The sequence below is a fragment of the Erinaceus europaeus genome, chromosome 2, assembly GCF_950295315.1.
Source record: "Erinaceus europaeus chromosome 2, mEriEur2.1, whole genome shotgun sequence".
Lineage (NCBI taxonomy): Eukaryota > Metazoa > Chordata > Mammalia > Eulipotyphla > Erinaceidae > Erinaceus > Erinaceus europaeus.
The window spans coordinates 9,947,981-9,974,936 of record NC_080163.1 but is presented as its reverse complement, the minus strand read 5'-3'; the positions used below and the strand labels follow the sequence as shown (position 1 = coordinate 9,974,936).

General features: G+C 50.0%; 1 protein-coding gene and 1 non-coding gene across 3 annotated transcripts; both read left to right on the top strand.

Moving 5' to 3' along the window:
• Window positions 1–345: 345 nt before the first annotated feature.
• NOP53 (NOP53 ribosome biogenesis factor) lies at window positions 346–12,633 on the top strand. 2 transcript variants are annotated; one of them, XM_016193667.2, is made up of 13 exons: window positions 346–584; window positions 1,197–1,261; window positions 5,583–5,691; window positions 6,005–6,204; window positions 6,432–6,502; window positions 7,920–8,015; window positions 10,056–10,160; window positions 10,236–10,424; window positions 10,746–10,921; window positions 11,034–11,100; window positions 11,656–11,732; window positions 12,275–12,331; window positions 12,555–12,633. In XM_016193667.2, the coding sequence occupies exons 1-13, from the start codon at window positions 361–363 to the stop codon at window positions 12,559–12,561; spliced, it is 1,443 nt and encodes a 480-aa protein (XP_016049153.1). In that variant the 5' UTR covers window positions 346–360; the 3' UTR covers window positions 12,562–12,633. The 2 variants fall into 2 exon arrangements, with proteins under 2 accessions (XP_016049153.1, XP_007535703.1); XM_007535641.3 differs by having other exon boundaries at window positions 12,275–12,633.
• Window positions 11,147–11,260, top strand: LOC132537408 (small nucleolar RNA SNORD23). The gene has a single exon (XR_009548841.1). It is a non-coding gene; the product is annotated as a small nucleolar RNA SNORD23 (small nucleolar RNA).
• Window positions 12,634–26,956: the final 14,323 nt, after the last annotated feature.

Here is a 26,956-nt window from a genome sequence, read left to right as displayed (position 1 = left end):
ATCCTTCTTGGACCTGTGTTCTCCCCAGCCACCCACCCACCCACCCCAGAGTCTTTTACTTTGTTGCGATGCTCTGAGGCTTTTTAAAAAGACATTTCATTCATTTATTTTTACCAGAGCACTGCTCATCTCTGGCTTTTGGTGGTGCTGGGTAAACCTAGGAACTCTGGTGTCTCAGGCATGAAACCACCATGCTGTATACCCAGCCGTATACATTGAGACTTTACATAGGGAGGAGCCATGTTGATTTTACCAAAAGAGTGATCGGAAGTACGTCACTGGAGGGGTGGGAGCCCTGCGTGCGGCACGCCCTCAACCGGATGTCGAGGCGTCAGCGAGGTCGAAGTTTCCTTTGACAAGATGGCGGCGGGGAGGTCTGGCAGTGTCGTCAGGCGCCGCTCGAAAAGCGAGGCCGATTCCGGCTTTTTGGGGCTGCGGCCCACTTCAGTGGACCCGGCGCTGAGAAAGCGGAGGCGGGGCCCGAGAAATAAGAAACGGGGCTGGCGGAGGCTTGCGGAGGAGCCACTGGGCCTAGAGCTCGACCAGTTTCTAGAGGATGTGCGGCTACAGGAGCGCACGAGCGGGTGCGTGAGGCGGGATTTCCGGTCTCTGGGCGGCCTCCCTGGGAGGACTTCCGGGGAGGCGGGGAAACTTCTTAATCTTTCAGGGCGCGACGGGACTGGGTTGCTGGGTACTGCGGGTCGGGAGCTTGGAGGGGGCTTGATATGGTGATCAGACTTAGCAAAACAAAAACGAACAAACAAGCAAGCAAAAAGCCGGGGCATTCAGTTAACTTGGCATTTCAAATGTGTTTTTTTTTCGGTGGCATCAAGTTCCACCCGCCGCCCCGACTTAGTACATTTCAAATCCTGGAAAGCACGGGGGAGATCTCAGCCTGGAGTCCTGTAGGGGGAGGAGAGTGTGTGCATTGTTATACTCATGCACAGAGGAATGCCAGAGGAATAGCTCACTTGGATGGTGTGCTGCTTTGCCATGTGCTTGACCCGGGTGTTCGAGCCCGGCCTCGGCTGCATTGAAAGAAGCTTTTGTGCTGTGGTCTCGTTCTCTGCCTGTTTCTATTTAAAAGAACGAGCAACTATATATTGGAAAACTGGGCTCTTAGGGCACTCCTCTGCACTCCCCCTCTCCCCCCATTTTGGTTGACCTGGGCTGACTGGGGCATTTATATCTTACAGGGGTTTGGTGTCAGAGGCCCCAGATGAAAAACTCTTCTTCGTGGACACCGGCCCCAAGGACAAAGGTGAGGAAGTGCTTTCCAGGTGATGGCGCACAAGGCACTGAATGACTGGTCCCTACACTCACTCCTTTCTCTGAGGGTTAGAAAATGTTAAGGGTTTGATGGGCTGGGGAGACAGCATAATGGTTCTGTGAAAAGACTTTCAGGCCTGAGGCTCTAAGGTCCCAAGTTCAGTCCCTAGCACCAACATAAGGCAGAGATGAGCAGTGCCCTGGTCTCTTATCTCATTAAAATGGACATTTTAAAAAAGAAAGAAAATGTGAAGGTCTGGTGCTCACAGAAGGCCAGTTAATCAAGAGCCAAGAGGTGGCGCAAGGAAAGCTTGGGAAACAAGATGGCAGACTTTTGTTTTGAATGGGTGGGGTGACGGAGGGTGGCTCATTTGGTAGAGAACACATGTCACAGGGGCTGGGTGGTGGCACACCTGGTTGAGAGCACCTGTTACAATGCTCAAGGACCTAGGTTCAAGCCTCTGATCCCCACCTGCAGGGGGAAAGTTTCAGGAATGGTGAAGCAAGACTACAGGTGTCTCTCTGTCGTTCTCCCTCTCTAAATTCCCCTTCCCTCTCAATTTCTGTCTATCCAATGAATAAGTAAATAATCAAAAAGAGAGAGAGCACATTACCACTTGACCTTTGGTCAAGTCCTTGATCCCCACCCGTGGGGGAAGGGTTGCTTCATGGGCTGTTGTAATAAAAAAAATTCTGTAATATAGCTTAAGAGTAACCAAAGAACGAGACCTGAGGCCACATGGAGGGTAGGGAATTACATTTATTTTACCATAACCAGTTACAGGCTGATTCCTGTCAGTCCTGCATAGCTTGTGCTGCAGCACCCAGCTTTTATCAGTTTCAAACTGCATGTCACACGCTGATTGGTTAGAAACAAAGTCCATCAAGGTGCTGACAATAAAGGTGAGAGCGGGTTGGTTACCATCGGAGTTCACCATTGGGATGCTGGAATACAGAAGTGGCCGTCCACCAGGAGCCTATGGATTTTTCCTTTCACTGTGAAGCACTGCTGCAGATGTCTCTCTTGATCTCCCCTTCTCAATTTTTCTATCCAAAATAATTTTTTTAAGTGCCAAAGGTTAGGGGTTCAGGGTTTTTATTAAAGGGTCAGTGGGGAAAAGTTTTTTGGTGTTGATAATACTGCCTGGACTCTGTTGGGTGAGGCATGGTCACATGGAACAATTTACTGAGGCTGGTGGTCTGCTCCTTGTAAAATAAGAGAGCATCATTAAGCAACACCCTTCCCCCAGTTTGTCATTCCCTGGTGTCAGGAGACGAGGCAAAAGGGCAGGTAGGCATTGTTTTCTTTTTTCCGCCACCAGGGTTATTACTGGGTCCTGGTGCCTGCATTGTGACTCCACCATTCCCAGTGGCATTTTTATTTTTAGTATTATTTCCTTGATAAAGACAGGGAGAAAGACAACTACAGCGCTGTCTGACCACGTCTAGGAACTTGAACCGTGATCATGTTGCATGGTGATTTGTACACTAGGTGCACCACCTCCTGGCCCAAATACAAGTTAAAGGCCTTTCCTTGAAAGTGTTTTTGACTCCTAGGAAGTGCCAAGGATATAGGAAAATGTATGTTGGGTGGGAGAGATAGCACAGTGGTTATGTAAAAAACACTTGTGCCTGAGGCTTTAAAGTGCCAGATTCCGTCCCCATGACCACCATAAGCCAGAACTGTATATTGATGTCTGGAGGGCAGTGTGGATTCTATAAATATAAAGCTCACTATAAAGAGGTTGATGACGGGGGCCAGGTGGTGGTGCGCCTGGTTGAGCTCATGTATTACAATGAGCAAGGACCCAGGTTCAAGCTCCCGGTCCCCACCTACAGGAGGAAAGCTTTGCAAGAGGTGAAGTAGTGCTGCAGGTGTCTCTCTGTCTCCCTCTCTATCACCCTCTTGATTTTTGGCTGTCAGAGGTTGATGACAAAGCTTGAAAGAGAAAACAGCATTTATATTACAAGCAAGAGGTCCTTGATGCTAACAGAAAGCAAGTTTGACACTAACTTACGGAAGGCAGGTTTTGTTTTTCGGAGCTCCATGTCATAGAAGAGCCAGACAGGTTTCTGTCTTGATGAGGTGATTACACATGAATAAAATTTTTGCAAACACGGGGACCCTTCTGCAAGAAGTTACACATGTTTTAGTTAATAGTTAGCACTTTGATTAAAAGTAAGTGAGTCTCTCTAGAGAGAGAATGAGCTAGAACATCTTTCTGGTACATGTAACATTGGGGATCGAACCCAGCACCTGTCTGCCTGTCTTGGTCCGCTTTGCTCTTGCCTACTCACTAGATAGGCATTCCCCCTTAACCCCTTTGACTTTAATTTGGCAACATGCAGGGTCCAGATCTGCAGAAACCAGTAGAGAAGGGGAGTGAGTCAGGAGTTGTTCAGGTTGGTGTTAACATACAGAAAAGCCAACAGCATAAAGCTTGCTTTAGTGAGGGGGCTAGGAAACAAGCTGAAAACCAGTTTGAATGAAAAGGCTGATTGCTTTAAGGAGCAAAGTGATAAGCTGCTTAGCAACAGCTGGGGGCCTAGGGCCAGGGAAATAGAATAGCTCACTTGAATAGTGTGCTGCTTTGTCACGCACTTGGCTCAGGTTTGAGCCCAGTCCCCATCTCATTGAAGGGAGCTTAAGTGTTTTATTTATCATAAAGAGACAAATCAAAAGGGAAGGGGAACATGGGAGAGAGAAAGATATCTGCAGCACTGCTGGAGGACCCCCCCCCCACAAGTGGGGGCTGGGGACTTGAACCTAGGTCCTTAACTATAGAAATGTGAGCCACCGCCCAGGTGTATTTGTCTCCCCTTCATTTCTTCATTAAAAAAAAAAAAATTTTCTATTAGTGATTTAATAATGACTAACAAGATTGAAAGATAACAGGAGTATAATTTCACACAGTTCCCACCACTAGAGTTCTATGTCCCATCCGTTCCAATGGAAGCTTCCCTATTCTTTATCCCTCTGGGAGTCTGGACCAAAATTCTTTGAGGGTTAGGGTTAGATGATGTCTGGCTTCTTTTTCTTTATTAACAAAAGAACAGAGCATCACTTTGGCTCATGCAGTAATGACAGGGACCTCCAGCTCTTATGCCCAATGCTCTAGTCGTTTATTGCTTGACCTCCCAGGCCATAAGAAATTTATTTATTTATTTTTTTAACCAGAGCACTTCTCAGCTCTGGTTTATGGTGGTGCAGGGGATTGAACCTGGGACTTTGGAGCCTCAGGCCTGAGAGTCTCTTTGCATAACCATTATGCTATCTACTCCCACCCCAAGAAATTGATTTTTAAGAACTTCTCTGACTAGTGGGAAATCTCCCTAAGCAGTTTATAGGTTCTGTTTTAGTTTAAGGGGGTTAAAAAAAAAAAAAGAGTCTAGGTCAGGGAGAAGCTCAGCATACTAGAGCACAGGACTTGCATGCCTGAGACCTCAGAAGTCCCAGGTTCAGTCCTGGACACCCCCACCACCTTCTCCCAGAACTGAGTAAGGCTCAGCTGTTTCTTATTTCCACACTTAAAAAACAGAGTTAAGCGCAGGTGGCGCAAAGCACAAGGACCGGCATAAGGATCCCGGTTCGAACCCTGGCTCCCCACCTGCAGGGGAGTCGCTTCACAGGCGGTGAAGCAGGTCTGCAGGTGTCTGTCTTTCTCTCCTCCTCTCTGTCTTCCCCTCCTCTCTCCATTTCTCTCTGTCCTATCCAACGACAACAACAATAATAACTACAACAATGAAACAACAAGGACAACAAAAGGGAATAAATAAATAAAATAAATATTAAAAAAAAAAAGTGACTCACAGCTGCTCTGTGCCCCTCATAGTGCCTCCACACAGCCCCATGAGGTGGGCTATAGCGTCCTCCTCTGGGGGAGGGAAGGAGCAAGAGGGACAGAATGGCTCCTGGGACCCTACAGCTGATGTTGGAAGGATCCAGATCCGACCTCATCTGTTCTGCCCCAGAGTTCTTGCCATCAGCCATTCATTATCAGAAATAAAAGGCAGGGAATCCTGTTGTGCTGAGAACATCACCGTCTGTGGGTCCTCCTGGACCTCTGAGTCACCTGACTGCCGCTCTGCCTCAGTGTCAGTGGGTCTGGGGCCTTCCCTCCAGGCTGTGGCTGTAAGTCTGGTCCCTCCTGTGTCCCCAGCAGTGGGCCGTCTCCAGCTAGACCAGAAGTGGTGTGTGCGTGCATGTGTTGGGGGTTGGAGTTGGGAACTGTGGGCTTTGGGGGCCTCTTTTTTTCCTCAGGTCAGGGTCCTGGACCTCCATGAAAACCTTGTCTCCTCTCTCTCATCCCCAGAGCTGCCCAGGAAGAAGCCCAGACACCAGAAGAGGTCACTGCTTCTCAAGAAGCCCCTTCGAGCTGACCTCATCCTTGAGAACACATCCAAGGTCCCTGCCCCCAAAGAGTGAGTGTCACCCCCACACACATTTGACCCTTCTTCCTCCTGGTGTCTGGCCCTGTGCAGTTCCCTGCAGCAGCTCCCCCCGCCCCACAGTTCTGACCTAGAAGAACTGGGGCATAGAGGGAGGGCCTGTCCCTCAGTGCAGGGGTCAGTGAGGGGAGTTCAAGGACTGAGGCTGTGGGGGTGTGGCGGGGAGGGTGTTGAAATTGGAATGAGCAAGAAGGGCTCAGGAGAGAGGCCAGGGCAGAGATGGGGAGGGGTCTCTTGTGGTCTCTGCCTGGCCTCACCTGTTGGCCCCTGCCCTCTCCCGCACCAGCATCCTCGCCCACCAGGTCCCCAACGCCAAGAAGCTCAGGCGGAAGGAGCAGCTATGGGAGCGGCTGGCAAAGCAGGGCGAGCTCCCGCGGGACGTGCGCAAGGCCCAGGCGCGGCTGCTCAGCCCTCCTGCCCCCAGAGCCAAGCCTGGGCCCCAGGACACAGCTGAGCGGCCCTTCTATGACCTCTGGGCCAAAGACAGTGAGTGTTGTGTGTTCCCCTCCCCATTCCCCTGCCACTGGAGGTCAGGGCCTGATGGTCTCTTCCAGTGATGGCCTTCCCTGTTCCTGTGTCTTGGGTGGGGGACAGGGGAGGGTGGTGGTCTCTGTCTCCAGCTGGGGTCTGAAGCTTCAGGACCATCCTGCCAGGAGGAGGAGGGAAGGGAACCCCCAGGAGCCATCCCTCACTGCTCCCTCCCACCACCCCAGATCCTCTGGACAGACCGCTGGTTGGCCAGGACGAGTTTTTCCTGGAGCAGACCAAAAAGAAAGGAGTGAAGGTGAGGAAGTGGCAGGGTGCCCTGGGTGGAGGGTCTTGGAGCCCAGGAGCCGGAGCAGTGGCCTGGCTTCCTGTCTGCCCCTCGGTGAGTGTGGGGGCTCCCGGGTCCCCTCCTCCAGCATGTGGATGACGGCTTCACAAGGCTCCTAGGTAGGGCATTAGAACGGTCTCTGTGCAGGACCTGAAAAGTTCATGTTGGTATCAGACTATTTTAAAGGGGTTTTTCTCTTTGTGTATTGTTTCATTGTTTATTTTTAATAAGAGAGAGAGAGAGAAAAAAAAACAGAGCCCTGCTCAGCTCTGGCTGACGGTAGTGCTGAGGCTTAAACCTGGGACTTTAGAGCCTTGGTATGAAAGTTTTTTTTGCAAAACTATCCCCAGTCCTCTGCTTTTGTCTTTTTTCTTCTTAAGATAGAGACGGGGGGGGGGGGGGGGAGCAGGGTGGTGGCTCATGTGGCGCAAAGTGCAAGGACTGACATCAGGATCCTGGTTTGAGCCCCCGGCTCCCCACCTGCAGGAGGGTCGCTTCACAGGCGGTGAAGCAGGTCTGTAGGTGTCTTTCCCTCTCTGTCTTCCCCTCCTCTCTCCATTTCTCTCTGTCCAATCCAACAACAATGACAGCAATAACAATAACGATGATAAACAAGGGCAACAGAAGGGGAAAAAATGAATAAAGTTTAAAAAATTATATAAAAAGAGCCAGAGGAGGCCAGGCTGTAGCGTACCTGGTTAAGTGCACACATTACCGTGAGCGAGGACCTGGGCCCAAGCCCCTGGTCCCCAGCTGCAGAGAGAAAGCTTCACGAGTGGTGAAACAGGGCTGCAGGTATCTCTCTGTCTCCCCCACCCCTCTTGATTTCTCTCTGTCTTTATCCAATAATAAAATAAAGAGACAGCGATGGTGTAAGAGCCAGAGGAGGAGAGACCCTGCGGCTCCGTACTCCTTCTGTGGAGTTGCCCATGGCGCTCTCTCGCGCCGTGTTGGGCTCAGTCTGGGTCCTTGCAGGTGTAGCATGTGCCCTCTCAGGTGAGCTGTCTCCTGGCCCACATGCTGATTGGTTTTTTTTTTTTTTTTTTATGAGCTAGAGAAGCAAGAACACCAGTGAGCTCTGGCTGATGGGGATGCGGGAGATTGAACCTGGGCCCTTGGGCTCACCAGCCCCGTGCACTGCCCTGAGACCCTTCCCCTGCCCTGTAGCTTCTGCCTCCCTGAGTGGTCTGGTCAAGGCCCAGCCTCCTATACTTAGCAGGTCACAAGTGACCTCCCCTGCCAAGTGCCAGAACTGGAGGCTCATCCAGGCCCAGAAGCAGGTAGACCCAGCAGCCTGTCGGGAGTGGCTGGGCCGAGAGTTCAGGGCGGGGTCCCAGCCCCGAAGCTCAGAGACTTGAGTCACTGACCTCCCTTGTGTCCTTTGCAGCGGCCTCAGCGCCTTCACGTCAAGCCGTCCCCGGCTCCTGCTGTGGAGGTGATGCCCGCCGGAGCCTCCTACAACCCAACCTTTGAGGACCACCAGGTACGTGTCGTCTGTGTTCCTCTTTTGAATCAGTGTGATGCAGAAAGGGAGAGACACAGAGAGGAATGCATGCAGAATTTCTCTGCCATCTGTGAAGCTTCCCTCCTCCAGGTAGAGATGAGGGGCTTAAACCTAGGTCCTCGAGCATGGTAACACTTGTAGTCTACTGGGCAGGCCACCGTCCAGCCCTATATTTAAAGGTTGGGGGGGGGGGCGTTCTGAGAGGGGTCAGAGCACTGCTCTATTAATCCGCAATAACAGGGATGGATGCTGAGTTGCCAGACGCCTCCCTGTGCTCTGACTCCCCACCTGGCAGGGGGGCACGGCTCAGCAGGGCCTGAGTGTAGACAGCTGGATGGCTGTCCCTGCTGACCACTTCAAATAGCCTCAGGCTGGTGAAAGAGCTCCCTTGGATGGAGCACTGCTTTGCCATGTGTGTGCGCTCTGGGTCTGAGTCCAGCCCATACCTCATGAAGGAAGCTTGATTGCTTCGTCTGTTTGACTATCTTAAGAAAATAGTTGATTTTCTTTAAGGAAAAACAGCATTCTCATTAATTTTGGGTAGACAGAAACTGAGATGGAAGGAGGGGAGAAAGACTTGCAGCGCTGCTTCACAGCCCTGGAAGCTTTCCCCCTGCAGGTGGGGACTGCGGGCTTGAACCCAGATCCTAGTGCATTGTGAATTTATAGAATGGAAACATTGACAAGACTATAGGATAGGAGGAGTATAACGCCACACAGTTCCCACCACCAGAATGCCGTATCCCATCCCCTCCCCTGATAGCTTTCCTATTCTTTATCCCTCTGGGGGTATGGACACAGGGTCATTATAGGGTGCAGAAGGTGGAAGGTCTGGCTTCTGGAATTGCTTCCCTGCTGAACATGGACGTTGACAGATCGACCCATACTCCCAGCCTGTCTCCCTCTTTCCCTAGTGGGGCGGGGTTCTGGGGAAGTGGGGCTCCAGGACACATTGGTGGGGTCGTCTGTCCAGGGAAGTCCAGTTGGCATCATGGTAGCATCTGGAACTTGGTGGCTGAAAAAGAGTTAAGATCAAAAGCAGAACAAATTGTTGATTAATCATGAACCTAAAGGCTGGAATATTGCTAGTGAAGATTTGGGATCTCCGTTTTGGAAATAGCTAGTAGGTTTGTTTTAGGTATATTCCAAAGGGTCCATGACTTTACTAGTTTTTTCCTGAGCCTGACCTCTGATATGCAAGTTATTGTCTGGGGAAGTGATGTCATGGCTGGAAAAAGGGCTAGAAAGCTCAATCAGGGAAGAGAGTAGCTCCCAAATATGGGGAAAGTATATAAATGTTTTTAACTGTAAACCCCATCAATTTGATCTGGGGCCCACATTCAGCACAGGAGCCTATGTGACCTCTGCATCCCTGTAGGTCTGAGCTGGCATTCTGTGGTTACGGCTAGGAACATTCCAGGCTGTACCAATTTCAGGACCCATCTTCCTCGGGTTGTGGGTAGAGTATGTTGTCCAGCCTCCCTTTGGAGAACACAACATTCCCTACCATTGTTGATCCACATTGAGGGCAAGGTCCTATCCACCCCCTTTTTAAAGCACCCAGTGTGGGCCTTTGACTGATGACTTGCTGAGCCATTTAGAGAGGGCAGGGGACAGACACCTTTGGGGTAAATGGCAGCGTGTCGTGTTGTCCTGCTTCACTCAGTGGTATGGCAGGTTTGAGAAAGAGCAGCGAGATTTCATGCCTATCGGCCACCACCCCCTAATTGTCACCCCTGAGACTGTGTCTTCCCTGAGCTTAGGTGGCCTCACCTCTCCTTCCCGTCTCTTTGTAGTCTCTTCTGGGAGATGGAAGTGCTGGGGGTGGGGAGACAGCTGAGCCTGAGAGGAGAGTTTGGGCTGGGATAGCAGAGCCCATCCACTACCCGTAGGTCCAAAACCTGCCACTGTATGTGTCTATCCATCCTGGGCACCAGTGAGAGGAGGAGGGTTACTGGGTGGGGGCACAGGTAGGAAGTCAGAGGGCCAAGACCTGACTCACCCTCTCACCCCCCACAGACCCTGCTCTTGGCCGCCCATGAGGTAGAGCTGCAGCGGCAGAAGGAGGCGGAGAAGCTGGAGCGGCAGCTGGCCCTGCCCCCAGGGGAGCCGGTGGCCACGCAGGTGAGCCCGTCCCATCCTGCCCCATGCTGCCCTCCGGTCCCTTCGAGGGCCTGACCCCTTCTCCATCTCCTCCAGGAGTCTACCTTCCAGGAGATGTGCCAGGGGCTATTGGAGGAATCAGATGAGGAGGGCGAGCCTGACAGGGGCCAGGACCAAGGGGCCCAGCCCGGAGATGCTGCACCCTCATCCGCGCCCACTCGAGCAGCTGCCTCAGAGAAAAAGACAGAGCAGCAGCGGCGGCGGGAGAAGGCTGCTCGGACCCTGGTGAGCCCTGGGGATACCCTGTGCCATTTTCTGTCCTTAAGCCCTGCAGCCCACCGACTTGGGTCGCCTGGGGTCTCTCCGCTGCATTTGCCCAGTGGCCAGGCTGGCTGTGAACTTGGGGTCCACTCGGGAGCGTGTGGGGACAGGCTCTCACTGTCGAGGGGCCCTTTCATGAGATAGGGGGAGGGGGTGTTTCTGGAGCAGCTTGCGTGCGACCTGGGATGGTGCTGGGGAGGCCTCCCAGGGGCTTTGGTGTACCCCAGAAGGGACGGCACCGCCTGTGCCCCTCAGCCTCTCCCGTCCCTCCTCTCCCTCCCCCAGAGGGTGCAGCAGGCTGCGGTGCGGGCTGCCCGGCTGAGGCAGCAGGAGCTGTTCCGGCTGCGTGGGATCAAGGCACAGGTGGCACACAGGCTGGCTGAGTTGGCACGCAGGCGGGAGCGGCGGCAGGAGCAGCGCCTGGCCGAGGCCGACAAGCCCCGAAGGCTGGGCCGTCTCAAGTGAGAACCGGCGGTGGCACGTGCAGGGAGGCTGGCGGGCCCTGATCCCTCCCTAGACCACCTCTTGCGCCACCCCATCTCTGCCCCCCTGAGTGCCCCCCATCTTCTCCAGGTACCAAGCCCCCGACATTGATGTGCAGCTCAGCTCAGAGCTGTCCGACTCGCTCAGGACCCTGAAGGTGAGCACTACCTCTCTGGGGTGATGGGCCCTTGGGGGAACCCTCGTGCCCGGTGATGACACCCATCCTTGCTCCCCGTGCCCTCCCAGCAGGGCTTTGGGCGACATCCTGGCTGCCCCTGGGCAGGGCCGGTTGGGCTGATGCCTGGGGGCTGAGGGCACGAGGTCTCTGAGTAGTGCCAGGGGGTGGAGGGACGGGTTGTGGTCTGGAGACCCTCCTTCCCCTATGGCCCTGCTGTCTAGGCCCCGGGAGGAGGCCCAGCCCTGACCTGCCCTGGGGTCAGCCAGCTGGCCTTCCTGGGTGGCCTGACTACGCTCTGCTCCCTCTGACACTTGACCTTTGGCCCCCCTCCCATGCCCCTTTCCTTTGTGCACCAGCCCCCTTCCTGTGGGGTCCTCTAAGCCCACTCAGGCAGCCTGGGAGTGGAGGGTCATTCTCTTTTGAGTGGGGGCGGGGGAAGGTCATGAGCCCTTCTTGTGAGGCAAGAAGTGCAGGAGAGTCTTGACTGCTAGGGAGGCCAAGTCTGAAACACTCCCTGCCCCTAATGTCTCGCAGCCGGAGGGGAACATCCTGCGAGACCGCTTCAAGAGCTTCCAGAGGAGGAACATGATTGAGCCTCGAGAGAGAGCCAAGTGAGGGCGGGGACTGTAGGGGATGGGAGAGGGGGTGGGGCTCGAGGCCCAGGACCCCCACCACGCACGCACACGCGCACACACACACACACACACCATCTCTAACACACATGCACATGCACACCATCTCTAACACACACACACCATCTCAACACACATGCACACACACACCATTTCTAACACACACATACACACACCATCTCTAACACACACACACCATCTCTAACACACACACACCATCTCTAACACACACACACACCATCTCAACACACACACACACTATCTCTAACACACATGCACACACACACCATCTCTAACACACACACCATCTAACACACACACATACCATCTCTAACACGCACACACCATCTCTAACACACATGCACACACACACCATCTCTAACACACACACACGCCATCTCTAACACACAGACACACCATCTCTAACGCGTGCACGCACACATGCGCACGCACGCACGCGCACCCTCTCTCTACCTGTGGGCTTGCTGCTCCCTAACTGCTTGTTTGCTCCCCTCCCCCAGGTTCAAGCGAAAGTACAAAGTGAAGCTGGTAGAGAAGCGGGCCTTCCGAGAGATCCAGTGAGTGCTGCTCATGCCCTCCCAGAAACACGCCTCCCCCTGCTCAGCCTGAAGAAGCGGGGAGCCTTCCCCTATAACTGGCTGTTGATTGAGCAATACCCCCCAGGCCGGGCCTAGTGGAAGGCCAGCCCCTGTCCAGTGCACCTGAATACAGAGTCAGGGTGGTGGGGGGACAGAAAGGGAGGGAGGGAGGGAGGTTCACTGTCAACCCACCCATCTCCAGGTTGTAGCTGCCTTGCTGCTGCCGGAAAGAAGGAAGCCGGAGCCCTGTTCCTCAATAAAGCACCTTCTGACCATCTCCACCTTGGCCTCGAGTGTGGCTTGTCTGGCTCTCTCCACCCTCCAGCACTGCCTGGTGGAGCCCTGAAACTGGGGCAGGGCTGGGGGCACCCCCAGGAGCCCAGTTGGTTCAGGAGCTAGGGCGGGAACAGCCCTCCCCCACTTTTCTGCATCAAGTTTCTAAGAGGAACATACTTAAGCTAGAAGCAACAACTTCTGCTGTTGGCAGAGAGTGAGTGCTATTTTCTCTTAAGATTTATTTATGGATGGGCTGGGGAGACACCATCAAGGTTCTGCAGAAGATTTTCCTGCCTGATCCAAGATCCCAGGTTCAATCCCTAAGCACCACCATCAGCCAGAGCTGAGCAGGACTCTGGTCTTCCTGTATTTCTCATAAAAACAAATAAAATATTGTGGTCTGGGAGGTGTCGCAGTGCATAAAGCCTTGGACTCTCAAGCATGAGGTCCTGAGTTCAGTCCTCACCAGCACATATACCGGAGTCATGTCTTTTTTTTCTCTTCCTATCTTCATGAATAAAGTCTTTATATATTAATTTTAACAAAGCCTTAAAAAAGGTTTTATGAGAAGAGGAAGATAAAACCAAAGCATCACTGTGGCACATGTGGTGCCAGGAATCAAACTCCTGCCTATGAGTCGTAACACTCCACCCAGGCCAGGTGCTTTTTAAGCAGAGGGACTCCCCTCATTGAGCCTTCAGGACTTACTGAGGTCAAGGGGTGGGGGAAGGGACTAGTGTGATCCCTATATTACTAAAATGGAGAAAACTAAAACCCATTGTGGGGGCTAATCCCATGCACACACACACACATTGTTTAAAAATGACTTAAGGGGGTCGGGCAGTGGTGCAGTGGGTTAGGCGCACATGGCGCCAAAGCTCAAGGACCTGTGTGAGGATCCTGGGTTCGAGCCCTTGGCTCCCCACCTGCAGGGGAGTTGCTTCACGGGCTGTGAAGCAGGTCTGTAGGTGTCTATCTTTCCACCTCTCTGTCTTCCCCTCCTCTCTCCATTTCTCTCTGTCCTGTCCAACAATGAACAACATCAACAATGGTAATGATAATAACCACAACGAGGCTACAACAACAAGGGCAACAAAAGGGGGGGGGAATGGCCTCCAGGAGTGGTGGATTCATGGTGCAGGCACCGAGTCCAGCAATAACCCTGGAGGGAAAAAAAATGACAAAAGGCTTCATGAGGGTGGGTGTAGCTAGCATAATGGTTCTTCAAATAGACTCATTCCTAAGGCTCCAAAGTCCCAGGCTTAGTCCCCTTCTTCTAGCGTTTGCCCTTCTTCCGTAGCCAGTCAACAGCCCTGAACCACCATAAATCAGAGCTGAGCAGTGCTCTATTGAAAAAGCAAAAAATTCTTCATGATTGGGGAGCTAGAGGATAATTTGCCCAGTAGAGTACATGTGTCACCATGCTTGAAGACCCGGGTTTGAGCCCCTGGCTCCACCTGAAGCCATCATAGATGACACTGGCTTCTCCTGGGCTCTTTTTCTGTTTTGTGGACATGACTTCTTAGCAGAAGGGCTGGTAGCTTTCTCTTCACCACTGCTTTTTACCAGTCTTTGGGGAGGTTTTCTCTGGGAGAAGGATTTGATAAAAACAGATTTAGAGAAGAAATTAGGGTAGTGACACATCCGGCTGTGTGCACATATGTTCAAAGATCCAGGTTTGAGCCCCTGCTCCCCACCTGCAGAGGGGATGCTTCATGAGCGGTGAAGCAGGTCTGCAGGTGTCTCCCCTCTCAATTTCTATCCTGTCTTAAAACGCATGGAGCAGTGGATTTAATAGTGTCAGACCCAGTGAAAACCCTAGTAGCAAAAAACTTTTAAAATAGGGAAATTGGGAGTCGGGTGGTAGCACAGTGGGTTAAATGCAGGTGGCGCGAAGCACAAGGACCCAGCTAAGGATCCATCCGGGTTTGAGCCCCCAGTAACCCACCTGCAGGGGAGTCACTTCACAAGCAGTGAAGCAGGTGTCTATCTATCTCTGTCTTCCCCTCCTCTCTCCATTTCTCTCTGTCCTGTTCAACAACGCTGACTACAACAATAAAAAACAACAAAGGCAACAAAAGGGAAAATAAAGTATAAAAAAAATAGGGAAACTGATGTCAGCAGCCTTCCCTTGGCCCACACCCCATAAAACACTATGGCTCTGAGGAGCAGTTCCTTCCTCTTCCTCTCACCTTCAGCAGAAAAAGGGATCCCACCCTGGGGAGTGAGCCTAAAGAAGACAGGAAGCTGTTAATGCATAGCAATGGCCCTTGGAGACTGTCAGCTCCAGGGTTTCCCTCTAGGGAATGGGATGGTTCAAGGGCCAAGCCGGGACATGAGCATCCTCAGGAAGCCTCAGGTGTTTCTCGGCAGGGTGGGCGATGGGGGGCGGGAGGGGGGGGGGATGTGTCCTTGCCAAGGCTTTATTTGCTTTACTGCAGGTAAATTAGTTGTTCACAGCTGAATTTCACATCAGATGGGAAAATAACAACTCCAGGGCTCTGGTGAACAGATTTGGAAGCAGCAGTACACACTCAGGTTCACAACTTCCTTTAAAACACAAAACAATAAAGTGGTTTGCAGAGGCAGGGGCCCTCACCAAGTTCGAGGTACTGGAAAGGGTCTGGGTGGGCAAGAGGTCTGCTGTTTGAAACTTGGGAATCCGGTGATGACTTAGTGGGGTGTTGGGCCCCATCAAGCTGCTCTGGTACCTTCCAAGGCCCTGCAATGCCTTTGGAATTTGTGGCTTATTTTTCCTCCTAGAGCTGCCCCCCCACACACACACACTGAAATTGTCAAAGCTTCAGGCGCCATAAAAATCTAGGTAGTGGTTAAACATTTTTTTAATTTTTTTTTATTGCCACCAGCGTTAACTGCTGGGGCATAGTGCCAGCACTACAAATCCTCTGCTCTTAGGGAGTCGGGCGGTAGTGCAGCGGGTTAAGCGCAAGTGGCGCAAAGCTCAAGGACCGGCGTAAGGATCCCGGTTCAAGCCCCCAGCTCCCCACCTGCAGGGGAGTCGCTTCACAAAAGGTGCAGCAGGTCTGCAGGTGTCTATCCTTCTCTCCCCCTCTCTGTCTTCCCCTCCTCTCTCCATTTCTCTGTCCTGTCCAACAACAACGACATCAATAACAACAACAATAATAACTACAACAATAAAACAAGGGCAACAAAGGGAATAAGTAAATAAATATAAAAAAAAATTAAAAAGAAAAAAAATCCTCTGCTCTTGGCAGCCATTTTTTCCTTTCTGTCTTTAATTTGATAGGACAGAGAAATTGAGAGGGGAAGGGAAGATAAGGAGAAAGACACCTGCAGACCTGCTTCACTGCTTGTGAAGTGTGCCCTTCCTGCAGATGGGGAGCAGGGGCTTGAACCCCAGATCTGTTTAACTGGGTGTGACACTGCCCAGCCCCAGTCTGGCTATGATGTGAAAGAATTGGATTGGATCAGGTGATAGAAGAAAAAGTGATGGGATGGATGCCTGGTGGGAAGGGTGCCTGCCCTGCCATGTATCTAACCCAGGTTGGAGACCTGGTGCCACGTGGAGGTGTCACAACCTGGGCAAACTCTGGTGTCTCCCTTTCTGTCTATCTGAATGCTGAAGGCAGCCTGGGAGTGGTGAAATTGCACAGGTGTTAGGCCCCAGCTCAACAAACAAGCATGGCTTGAGAAGTGGCATTGTGGATTAAGTAATGGACTCCCAAGCATGAGGTCCTGAATTTGATCTCTGGCATTGCATGTGCCAGAGTAACACCTTAGTTCTTTTTCTTTCTTCTCAGAAATCTTTTAAAATTTTTTTTATTTTTTGCTTCCAGGGTTATCACTGGGGCTCCGTGCCAGCACTGCAAATCTACTGCTCCTGGAGGCTATTTTTCCTGTTTTGTTGCCCTTGTGGTTGTTACTGTTGTTGTATAGCCTTTGTTGTTGTTGGTTAGGACAGAAAGAAATAGAGAAAAGAGGGGAAGACAGAGAAGGGGAGGGAAAGATAGACACCTGCAGACCTGCTTCACCACCTGTGAAGTGACCCCCCTGCAGGTGGGGAGCTGGGGGCTCAAACCTGGATTCTTATGCCTGTCCTTGGGCTTTGCGCAATGTGCACTTGAAAAAAAAATTTTATTGTTGGATACAGACAGAAAATTTGAGGTAGATGGGGAAGATAGAGAAAGAGACAGACACCTACAGCCCTGCTTTACTACTCGTGAAGCTTTCCCCCTGCAGGTGGGGTCCAGGGGTTTGAACCTGGGTCCTTGTGCACCATGGTATGTGTGCACTTAAACCAGGTGTGCCATTGGCTGGCCCCTTCCCCTCATAAGTCTTTAAGTAAGTAAATAAAGGTGGGGGTAGATGGGTGGGCACTGGTGTACCTGGTTGAGTGCACAAAGACTCTAATGCGTCTCCCTTTTTCCTTCTCAATTTATCTCTGTCTCTATCCAAAATAAATAAAGAATATTTTTTTTTTGAAAAAAAATGCCACCAGGGCTGTGGAGACAGCATAGTGGCTATACAAAAGACTCATCCCTGAGGCTCCAGAGTTCTTGGTTGAATCTCCAGTACCATCATAAGCCAGAGCTGAGCAGAGAGGTTGACTAAAAAATTGAAGAAGGGGAATTGGGCAGTAGTGCAGCGGGTTAAGTGGAGGTGGTGCAAAGCTCAAGGACTGACATTAAGGATCCCGGTTGGAGCCCCTGGCTCTCCCCCCCACCCCCGCAGGGGGAGTTGCTTTATAAGCAGTGAAGCAGGTCTGCAGGTGTCTATCTTTCTCTCCCCTTCTCTGTCTTCCCTCCTCTTTCCATTTCTCCCTATCCTGTCTAACAACGATGACATCAATAACAGCAATAATAACTACGACAACAATAAAAAACAACAAAGGCAACAAAAGAGAATAAATATTTTTAAAAGATTTTAAAAAATTGAAGAAGGAAAAAAAAGCTACCAAGGCATTAATAAAGTAAGAGGTCCTGTAGCCCAGGAATTGCCACAGTGGATAAGGTTGGACCCACAGGCCTGACTTCTCCAGTTAAACCTCTGGCAGTATATGTACCAGAGTGGTTCTTCTTTCTCTTATTTATTACTTATTATTATTACATATTTATTTATTTTACTGTAGGACTACTCAGCTCTGGCTGATGGTTGTCCTTGGGATTGAACCTGGAAGCTCAGAGCCACAGGCATGAAAGCCTTTTACTTATTTACTTATTTGATAGGACAGAGAGAAATTGAAAGAGGAAAGGGAGTTGTTGTTAAAATTCGGCGGGCTCTGGCTGGCCGGGCTAGCTTCACGGCGGGTAACAGAGACGCGGAGACAACGGCTGGGCAGGGAAGCTGTATTTCTTTATTCAGGAACAACGATTCACAAACTAAGACACACTAATCACCAAACAGAACTCTGCTGTCTCTTTGCGGCGGCACAAACACTCTCTCTTACTCTTGAACTCAGGAACTCTCCAACTCTGGAACTCTCGTACTGGGGAACCCTCTGAAACTCTTCCACTGTGGAACTCTCTTACTCTGTAACTCTCAAACTCTTGAACTCTCTGTCGGGGTTCTTTTGGGGCGGGGCCAAGCGGGCCCGCGAAATTAACAGGACTGATGCAATTCTCTTGGCGGGGGAGAACTAGAACCCAATGTAAAGCATACAACAGGGAGTCGTCTGAGAGGTGGCATAGAGGATAAAGCACTGGACTCTCAAGCATGAAGGTCCTGAGTTTGATCCCTGGCAACACATGTACTTGAGTGATGTCTGCTTCTCTCTCTCTCTCCTCCTATCATCTTCCTTAATAAATAACTAAGGCCCTTGAAAGAGAGATACCTGTAACACTGCTTCACTGCTCCTGAAGCTTCCTTGCTACAGGTGGAGCCTGGGGGGCTTGATCCAGATCCTCATGCAGTTTAACGTGCACTCTACCAGCTGCACCATGTCTGGCTCCATGAAAGCCTCTTTGCATGGCCATTGTGCTATCTCCCCAGACCTCTCTCATGAATCTTTAAAACCATAAATGGAGCCTGGGTACCACAACAAAGTGTCACAACACAACAGGAGATCTCTTCCAGCACTTGGCTAAATGGTTGAATAAATAAGGCAGTCCCTGTATGCCGGGATAGCCTGAGGGTGCTTCTTCCCGAGCTAGTGCTCTCTGGGTTGGAGAGAACTCAACTGGAGCCGATCTAGGCTGCTGCGTGGGAGAGGGATCAGGAACTCGTGCCGCACTAACTTCACAGGAGATACGTTCTGGAACTCTCGGAGCCGGAAAGCAATTTCCAAGTGTCTTTAATCAGAAGAGCAGCTGTTTTTATACTCTCCAAGTAGGGTGGAAACAGGATGTGATATAGAGAGGGTGAAGAGAAAAGTGACTGGTGAAAATCAGAGTGTGACAAGGAGGGGTTGGAACAGGCGAGAATCCTATCACTGAACCCCAATGCCCTGGAGGGAGTGCTTTATGTAAATGTAAAAGTGATTTATGTAAATAGACCAAAGCTTTGAATGGGATCAATAAATCCCTATATAGGCATATGGTTAAGCAGAAGCCAGGGGGAACTGGCATACTATCCAACACCTGTACACTGCAGAAAGAGCAGGACTTAGCTGTAGGCAGCGGCCTGGAATTGTGGTGAGAAGTCCTGATTTCAGAGCTCCCTTCAACCACATGCTAACTTTGTGGCCTTGTTTAGGCCACTCTACCTCTTCCTGCAAAGCAGAAAAAGTGTCTGTCCATCCCACCTTCCCTTGGGATTTTATTACCTGGATCAAGTGATTCTGTACAAGAAACTGTCAGGACCAGGCCTGGCCCCCAGATGAGCCTCTGTTAGCTATGACTAATCAACAAGGTCAGGGGAACACATTAGTTCAAAGGAAAAAGGAAAAGGGAAAAGGGAAAAAAAAAAGGTGGAAATTCACGGTCCGTGCCAAAGACTTCCACACAAGCACGCTCACCTCCTGACCCCCTAATTGCACTCCTGGGGACCCAAGCAAAGGAAGTGGCTGGAAATGGTGTGTGTGTGTGTCTGTGTGTCTGTGTGTGTTTGTAGGTGTAGCATCAAGGCAAAGCTTGGGGCAGAATGGAAGGAAGCTAGGTAATGGCCCCAGAGAGGGGTCCCTGAGGTGTGGGGTCGGAAGTGTGTGTAAGAACCAGGAAGCTGCTGTATTCCGAAGTTGGTGGGATAAAAAAAAAAAAAAAAAGAAAAGAAAAAGAAAACAGAATCTGTGACAGCACTGTGGGCTTCATCAAATATATCCCATGCCCCACTAGGGGCATTTCAGTGGGTGCCTTTCTTTTATTATTGGTCCCAATTAAAAAATTTAATGTATTTTAATAAGATAGATGGACTGGGAAGATAACATAATGGTTACACAAAAGGCCTTTCATGCCTGAGGCACCAAAGGTCCCAAGTTCAATTCCCAGCACTGTCATAAGCCAGAGCTGAGCAGTGCTCTAGTTAAAAAAGAAAAATCAAGGTAGACCAGAGCCTTGCACAGCTCTGGCTTATAGTGGTGCTGGGGATTGAATCTGGGAATCTCAGAGCCTCAGGTATGGAAGTCTTTTTCAGAACCATTATGCTATATCCCCAGCCCCTGGTCCCACATTTTTATAATGGAGGGAGAGAGAGAGGGGGAGGGATGGGGGGTAGAGGGGGGGAGAGAAAGAGAAAGATATGGTGGGTGTGCGCACTGCTGCACCTGACTGAGCACACACATTTCCATGCACAAGGACCTGGGTATTGCCGTCCAAACCCTTGCCCTCCTTCAAGTATCATAAAAACCCTGCTCTGGGGAGTCGGGTGGTAGCACAGCGGGTTAGGCGCACGTGACGGTTCAATGTGCAAGGACCAGCGGTTCGAGCCCCGGCTCCCCACCTGCAGGGGAGTCACTTCACAGGCGGTGAAGCAGGTCTGCAGGTGTCTGTCTTTCTCTCCCCCTCTATGTCTTCCCCTCCTCTCTCCATTTCTCTCTGTCTTATCCAACAACAACGACATCAACAACAATAATAACTACAAGAACAATGGAAACAACAAGGGCAACAAAAAGGAAGTAAATTAATAATAAGAAAATCTAAAAAAAAACCCAACCCTGCTCTGAAGCATTTATTAGCCAGATGCGCCACGACCTGGCCCTGCTCCGAAGCATTTTAAGTCTGAAGCCCTGCAGTCTGGGAAGTGGCACAGTGGCTCAATCATTGTTTTGTCAAGTATGAGGTTCTGAGTTAGATCCCAAAGTGATGCTCTAGTTCTCTCTCATAAATAAATCATTATTGATAACATAAAACCTGAAACCTGCCTTTTCGGAGGATACAAACTCACTTTTAAAAAAATGATTTATTTATTTTGAATAAAGATAAAAAGAAATGGAAAGAGGAGATAGAAAGGCACAGAGGGGGCCGGATGGTAGTGCACCTGGTTAATCACACATAGTGTGAAACACAAGGACCCACACAAGGATCCCGGTTCGAGCCCTCTTCCCTACCTGCCTCGAGGGTCACCTCACAAGCGGTGAAGCAGGTCTGAAGGTGTCTATCTTTTATTCCTCCTCTCTGTCTTCCCCTCCTCTCGATTTCTTTCTGGCCTATCCAACAACAATAACAACAACAATGGATAAAAGATGGCTGCCAGGAATGGATCTGTGTAGGCACTGAGCCCCAGCAAAAACTCTACAGGCAAAAAAAAAAAAAGAAGAAGAAGAAGAAAGAAAGAAAGAAGAGAGACACCTATAACCCTACTTCACCACTTGCAAAGCTTCCCCCCCCCCGCACCTGCAGATGGGGACCAGGGGCTTGAACCTGGTTCTTGTGTGTTGTAACACCTGCACTAACCCAGCTTTCTGCAAACTCGCTTCATATTAACTGAGGGCTGTGAAACCCAGTCCACCCTACACAGCTCCCTTGAATTCTAAACTGCCTCTGCTTGCTTGGAAAGAGATTAGGGCTATCACAGAAAGAGGGAGATAAGAATTGTTCCTGCTACGAATAAGTAACTTAGCTTTCCTGTTTCTCATACAGTTTTTTTCCACAATCGACTTGTTTCCAGTGTTTGCGACCATTCAAATAAATGACACGATTGTTTTAATTGTGATTGTAAACTGATGGTGTTCACAATAGTCCGTGTTCACAGAAGTGACTCTACAGTGAGATTGCTAATTTTCTTGGTGGGTGTTTTGCTGAGATGCAGTTACTGAGTGCCCCTGGGCAGGGTGGGGTGGGGGGAGGGCATGGCTCAATGACAGAGTTCAGGACGCCCAAGTTCTGGGGCATTGAGCCTCGGACACTGCATATGTTTGAGTGGCATTCTGATCTCTCTCCTCTCTCTCTCTCTCTCTCTCTCTCTCTCTCTCTCTCTCTCTCTCTCACACACACACACACACACACACACACAATAGCAATGGGCCAGGGAAATTGCTCAGCCTGTTAGAGCACCAGTTTGCAGGCCTGAGGCCCCAGAGGCCCTAAATTCAATCCCTGGCACCATTTTATACCAGAGCTGAGCAAGGTTCTGGCCTCAGATAAGGGAGACAGTGGAAGTATTCTGCGGGACACCTATCTTAGCGAGGGGAAGATTAGTAATCATACTCATGTGTTGACAACTGTACTGTATATCATTAACCCTCCTTCCCAAATACGATGATAGAGACAGAGACAGAAGGAAAGACACCACAGCATCAAAGCTTCCCCTAGAGCTGTGGAAAATTGAGAGAGAAAGGCAGAGATAGAAAGGGAGAGAATTCCGGGAGGTATGGCCATGGAGTGAGCAGAACCGATCTTCACCAAGACAACAGATACCTACAACAGTTGAACTTAACAAAACTCACCAGCTACAATTGAGACATCTGAAGAAACATCACATCCTCAGTCACCAAGTCGCAGATGCTACCATGACGCCATCCTGACTTTCCTGAGCAGATGACCTCATCAATGTGTCCTGAAGTCTTACCTCACCAGGCCCCTACCCCACTAGGAAAGATAGAGACAGACTGGGGGTATGGATCAACTTGTCAGACCTCCCACCTTCTGCACCTCATAAAGAATTTTGGCCTATACTCCCAGAGGAATAAAGAATAGGGAAGCTTCCCATGGAGGCAATGGGACTTGGAAGTCTGGTGGTGGGAACTGTACCACTACTATCTTACGAGACTGTTAATCATTATTCAATCACTAATAAAGAGAGAGACCTACAGCACTGCTTCACCCCTCATGAAGCTTTCCTCCCTGCAAGTGGCGACTGGGGGCTTGAACCCAGGTTCTTGTGCGTTGTAACACATGCACTCACCAGGTGTGCATACAATACTCAAGGACCCAGGTTCAAGCCCCCAGTCCCCACCTGCAGGGGGGAAGTTTCACAAGCGGTGAAGTAGGTCTGCAGGTGTCTCTCTGCCTCTCTCCCCCTCTGTTTTCTCCTTCTCAATTTCTTTCTGTCTCTATCATAAATAGATAAAACATACAAAGGAAGTTGATTCAGGTAAAAACATGAAAAATAATTTAAAAAAACAGTAAAAGTAAATAAATAATGAGAAATAGTAAGGCACTTCAGCTAGCGAGGGTGAGGTGAGGGTGTGTGCAGTGGTGCTGGTGCTGGTGGTGGATGGTATTTCCTTTCTAGTCCTCAGTAGTTTCAGATGTTTCCCAGACAGGTATGAGTCACACTGGTGGGGATGGGGCGCCACCTCGTGGCTACACGAGGAACAGCTGCGGGAGAATTGGGGTGGGGCTTTGGGCTGATTCCTTCCTGGAGCAGTAACCTGGACGCCTAGTCCTCTGGCTCTCTCAAGTCCAGCCTTCCTGCACCTTTGGAATTTTGAGGGACCCTTCCCAGACGGCCCATCTTTCTCCATGTGTCCACAGGAAGGAGAATCAACACACTTATCCCTGCTCTGTGCTTGTGTGACCTGATTGCCCTTCTGAAAATGGGGCCATCTTTTTTTCCCCAAAAAACTTAAAACCTGCCCACTCCATGTCACCCTTCCTGGATGTTGCCGTGGCTCCCTCCTGCTTATTAGTATTATTATTGTTTTATTTTTCTCCCTTAAAATTTTTTTTATTATCTTTACTTATTGGATAGAGACAGCCAGAAATTGAGAGGGTAGGGGGAGATATGGAGAGAGAAAGCAAGACACCTGATAGGACAGAGAGAAATTGAGCAGGCAGGGGGAGGGGCCAGGCAGTGGCTCACTTGGCTAAACTTAGCACAAGGACCCAGGTTCAAGTCCCTAGACTCTACCTGCAAGGAGAAAGCTTCATGAGTGGTGAAGCAGAGGTGCAGGTGTTTCTCTGTCTTTCTCCCTCTCTGTTTCTACCCCTCCCATTCTCAATTTCTCTCTGTCTCTATTCAGTAATAAAAAATTATTTAGGTGGGGGAGTTGGACAGTAGTGCATCAGAATAAGTGTAGGTGGCACGTAAGAATCCCGGTTCGAGCCCCTGGTTCCCCACTTGCAGGAGAATCACTTCACAAGCAGTGAAGCAGGTCTTCAGGTGTCTTTCTCTCCCCCTCTCTGTCTTCCCCTCCTCTCTCCATTCCTCTCTGTCCTCTCCAACAACAACAACAACAACTACAACAATAAAACAAGGGCAACGAAAGGGAATAAATAAATAAATATATTTTAAAAAATAGAGAGGACAGGGGGGTGTAAAGAGGTGAGGCACATGGGTGGGGTAGATAGCATAATGGTTATGCAAACAGACTCTCAAGCCTGAGACTCCATCAAGTCCCAGGTTCAATTCCCCGCACCACCATAAGCCAGAGCTGAGCAGTGCTCTGGTAAAAAAAAAAAAAAAAAAAAAAAGAGGTGAGACACAGCTGCAGCCCTGCTTCACCTCATGTGAAGGCTCCCCCCTGGGAATTGGGCCCTTGAACTTGGGTCCTCCAGCATGGTAATATATGCACCACCACCTGCCCCCGTCTCTGTCTTTCTATCTGAAAAAGAGGTCAGTTTGGTGGAGTGAAGCCCCAGGGATGACAGAAACAAATAAACAAACAAACAAAAGAAACCAAGCAGAGAGCCTTCTCCTGACCATGCAGAAGTGAGAGTCACAATCTGCATGGCTTGTCAAACGCCCACTCTGGCATTTTGTTGTGACAATTTAGACTTGAGGAGACAGGGCTGTTCCTCTTCCTGATGGGATTCATCCACATGTGTGTTGACAAGGATCATTCCTCCACCACAGGTCTCCTCCAGTTCACTGAAAAACACACCCCAGAGGGCCAGAGGACTCCCAGTAAAGTCAGGACGGCTTGAGTTTGACCTACTCCAAATTTCTACACTGTGGTCCTAACTTCCCAGACCTCAGGGTGTGTGACCTCTTTGGACAAGAGCCCCTTGCAGATGTCACTAGTTTAGCTCGGGTCTCCTGGAAGGAAGTTGTTTGGGCCCTTAATCCAACTGGGACTGGTGTGTACATATCACAGGAGTGGGGTGACTCTCTAACTGGGCCGTCATCTGTGCTTCCCCTAGGAGTCAGAGCCCAAGCGGGTGCCTCCCTTTCTTTTTTTTTTTTTTTTCATCTTTTCTTTTATCATGCTTTTCTTATTTATTTTATTTGAGAGGACAGAGAGAAATTGAGAGGGAAGAGGGAGATAGAGAGACAGAGAGACACTTGCAGCCTTGCTTCACCGGTCCTGAAACTTTCCACTTGCAGATGGGACCTGGGACTTGAACCCAGGTCCTTGCACATAGTAACTTGTGCACTTAACTACGTGTGCCATCACCTGGCGCATGCCCTGGCTGCCCTCCCACTTATTTTTTTCTTTTTGCCTCCAGGGTTTTGCTAGTGGTTGGTGTCCACTTCAAGTCCATTCTTCCTAGAAATCATGTTTTTCTTTTTCTATTTTATTGGATAGGATGGAAGCAAACAAACTGTCTCAGATTTTCTGAGAACTGGGCATAATGATGATGCAGAAGACTCTCATGCCCGAGGCTCTGAGGCCCCAGGTTTAATCTGCAGTTTCACTTCAGTCAGAGAGAGCTGAGCAGAGCTCTGGTCTGTCTTTGTCTCATTAGAACAAAACATATTAAAATAATAATAATAATAATAATAAGGAGCAGGGCGGTAGCACAGTGGGTTAAGTGCACATGGCGCAAAGCCCATAGACTGGCTTAAGGATGTGGGTTCGAGGGGCTTGAACCCACCTGCAGGCGGGTTACTTCACAAGTAGTGAAGCAGGTCTGCAGGTGTCTATCTTTCTCTCCCCCTCTCCATTCTCCCCTCCTCTCTTGATTTCTCTCTGTTCTATCCAACAACAAGGATAGCAATAACTCCAATAATAACAACAACAATGATAAACAACAAGGGCAACAAAAGGGAAAAGATAGCCTCCAGGAGCAGAGGATTCATAGTGCAGGCACTGAGCTCCAGTGGTAACCCTAGAGACAAAATAATAATAATAATAATAATTTATTTTTATGTTTTTCCCTTTTGTTGCCCTTGTTTCATTTTTGTTGTAGTTATTGTTGGTGTTGTTATTGATGTCATCGTTGTTGGATAGGACAGAGAGAAATGGGGACGACAGAGAGGGGGAGAGAAAGACTCCTGCAGACCTGCTTCACTGCCTGTGAAGTGACTCCCCTGCAGGTGGGGAGCCGGGACCTTGGACCAGAATCCTTACTTGGGTCCTTGCGCTTCGTGCCACATGTGTTTAACCCACTGCGTTACCACCCAACTCCATCATCATCATTAATCATCATCATCGGAGTCCGGCAGTAGCGCAGCGGGTTAAGCACAAAGCACTGGTGTAAGGATCCCGGTTCGAGCCCCCAGCTCCCCATCTGCAGGGGAGTCGCTTCACAGGCGGTGAAGCAGGTCTGCAGGTGTTTGTCTTTCTCTCCCCCTCTGTCTTCCCTTCCTCTTTCCATTTCTCTCTGTCCTATCTAACAATGACGACATCAACAACAATAATAATTACAAAGACAATGAAAAACAACAAGGGCAACAAAAAGGGAAAATAAATAAATATAAAAACAATCATCATCATCAATCTCAACTCTTACCGTATTTTGCAACATGGCTGGGTTAAACTGAGGATAGTGTTTGTAGTTCCTGCTGTATTTTCATTGGGAGACACATCTCTGAATTCCCAGGGCTCTGCTCCTGGAGAGGGAAGTACCCCAGCTCTTCCCTATGCCCCCCTTACAACTGTCCACAGCACTTCTGGAAGACTGTGGAGTTCCTGCCAACACGACTCCTCAAATCTCAGAACACCTTTGCTTTAGGCCCAGTCTTTTATTACTTACTTACTTACTTACTTACTTATTTACTTACTTATTACTTCCAGGGTTGTTGCTGGGGCTTGATGTCTGTTCTACGAACCCATTGTTCCTGGAAGCTATCCCCCCCCATTTTATTGGG

What these genes read in the sequence shown, in the direction of transcription:
- NOP53 (XM_016193667.2), top strand. Translation starts at nt 361, where the DNA reads ATGGCGGCGGGGAGGTCTGGCAGTGTCGTCAGGCGCCGCTCGAAAAGC. An exon ending in CACCGGCCCCAAGGACAAAG is followed by an intron (nt 1,262 to 5,582) that starts GTGAGGAAGTGC and finishes TCTCATCCCCAG; the next exon opens with AGCTGCCCAGGAAGAAGCCC. An exon ending in CGAAGGCTGGGCCGTCTCAA is followed by an intron (nt 10,922 to 11,033) that starts GTGAGAACCGGC and finishes CATCTTCTCCAG; the next exon opens with GTACCAAGCCCCCGACATTG.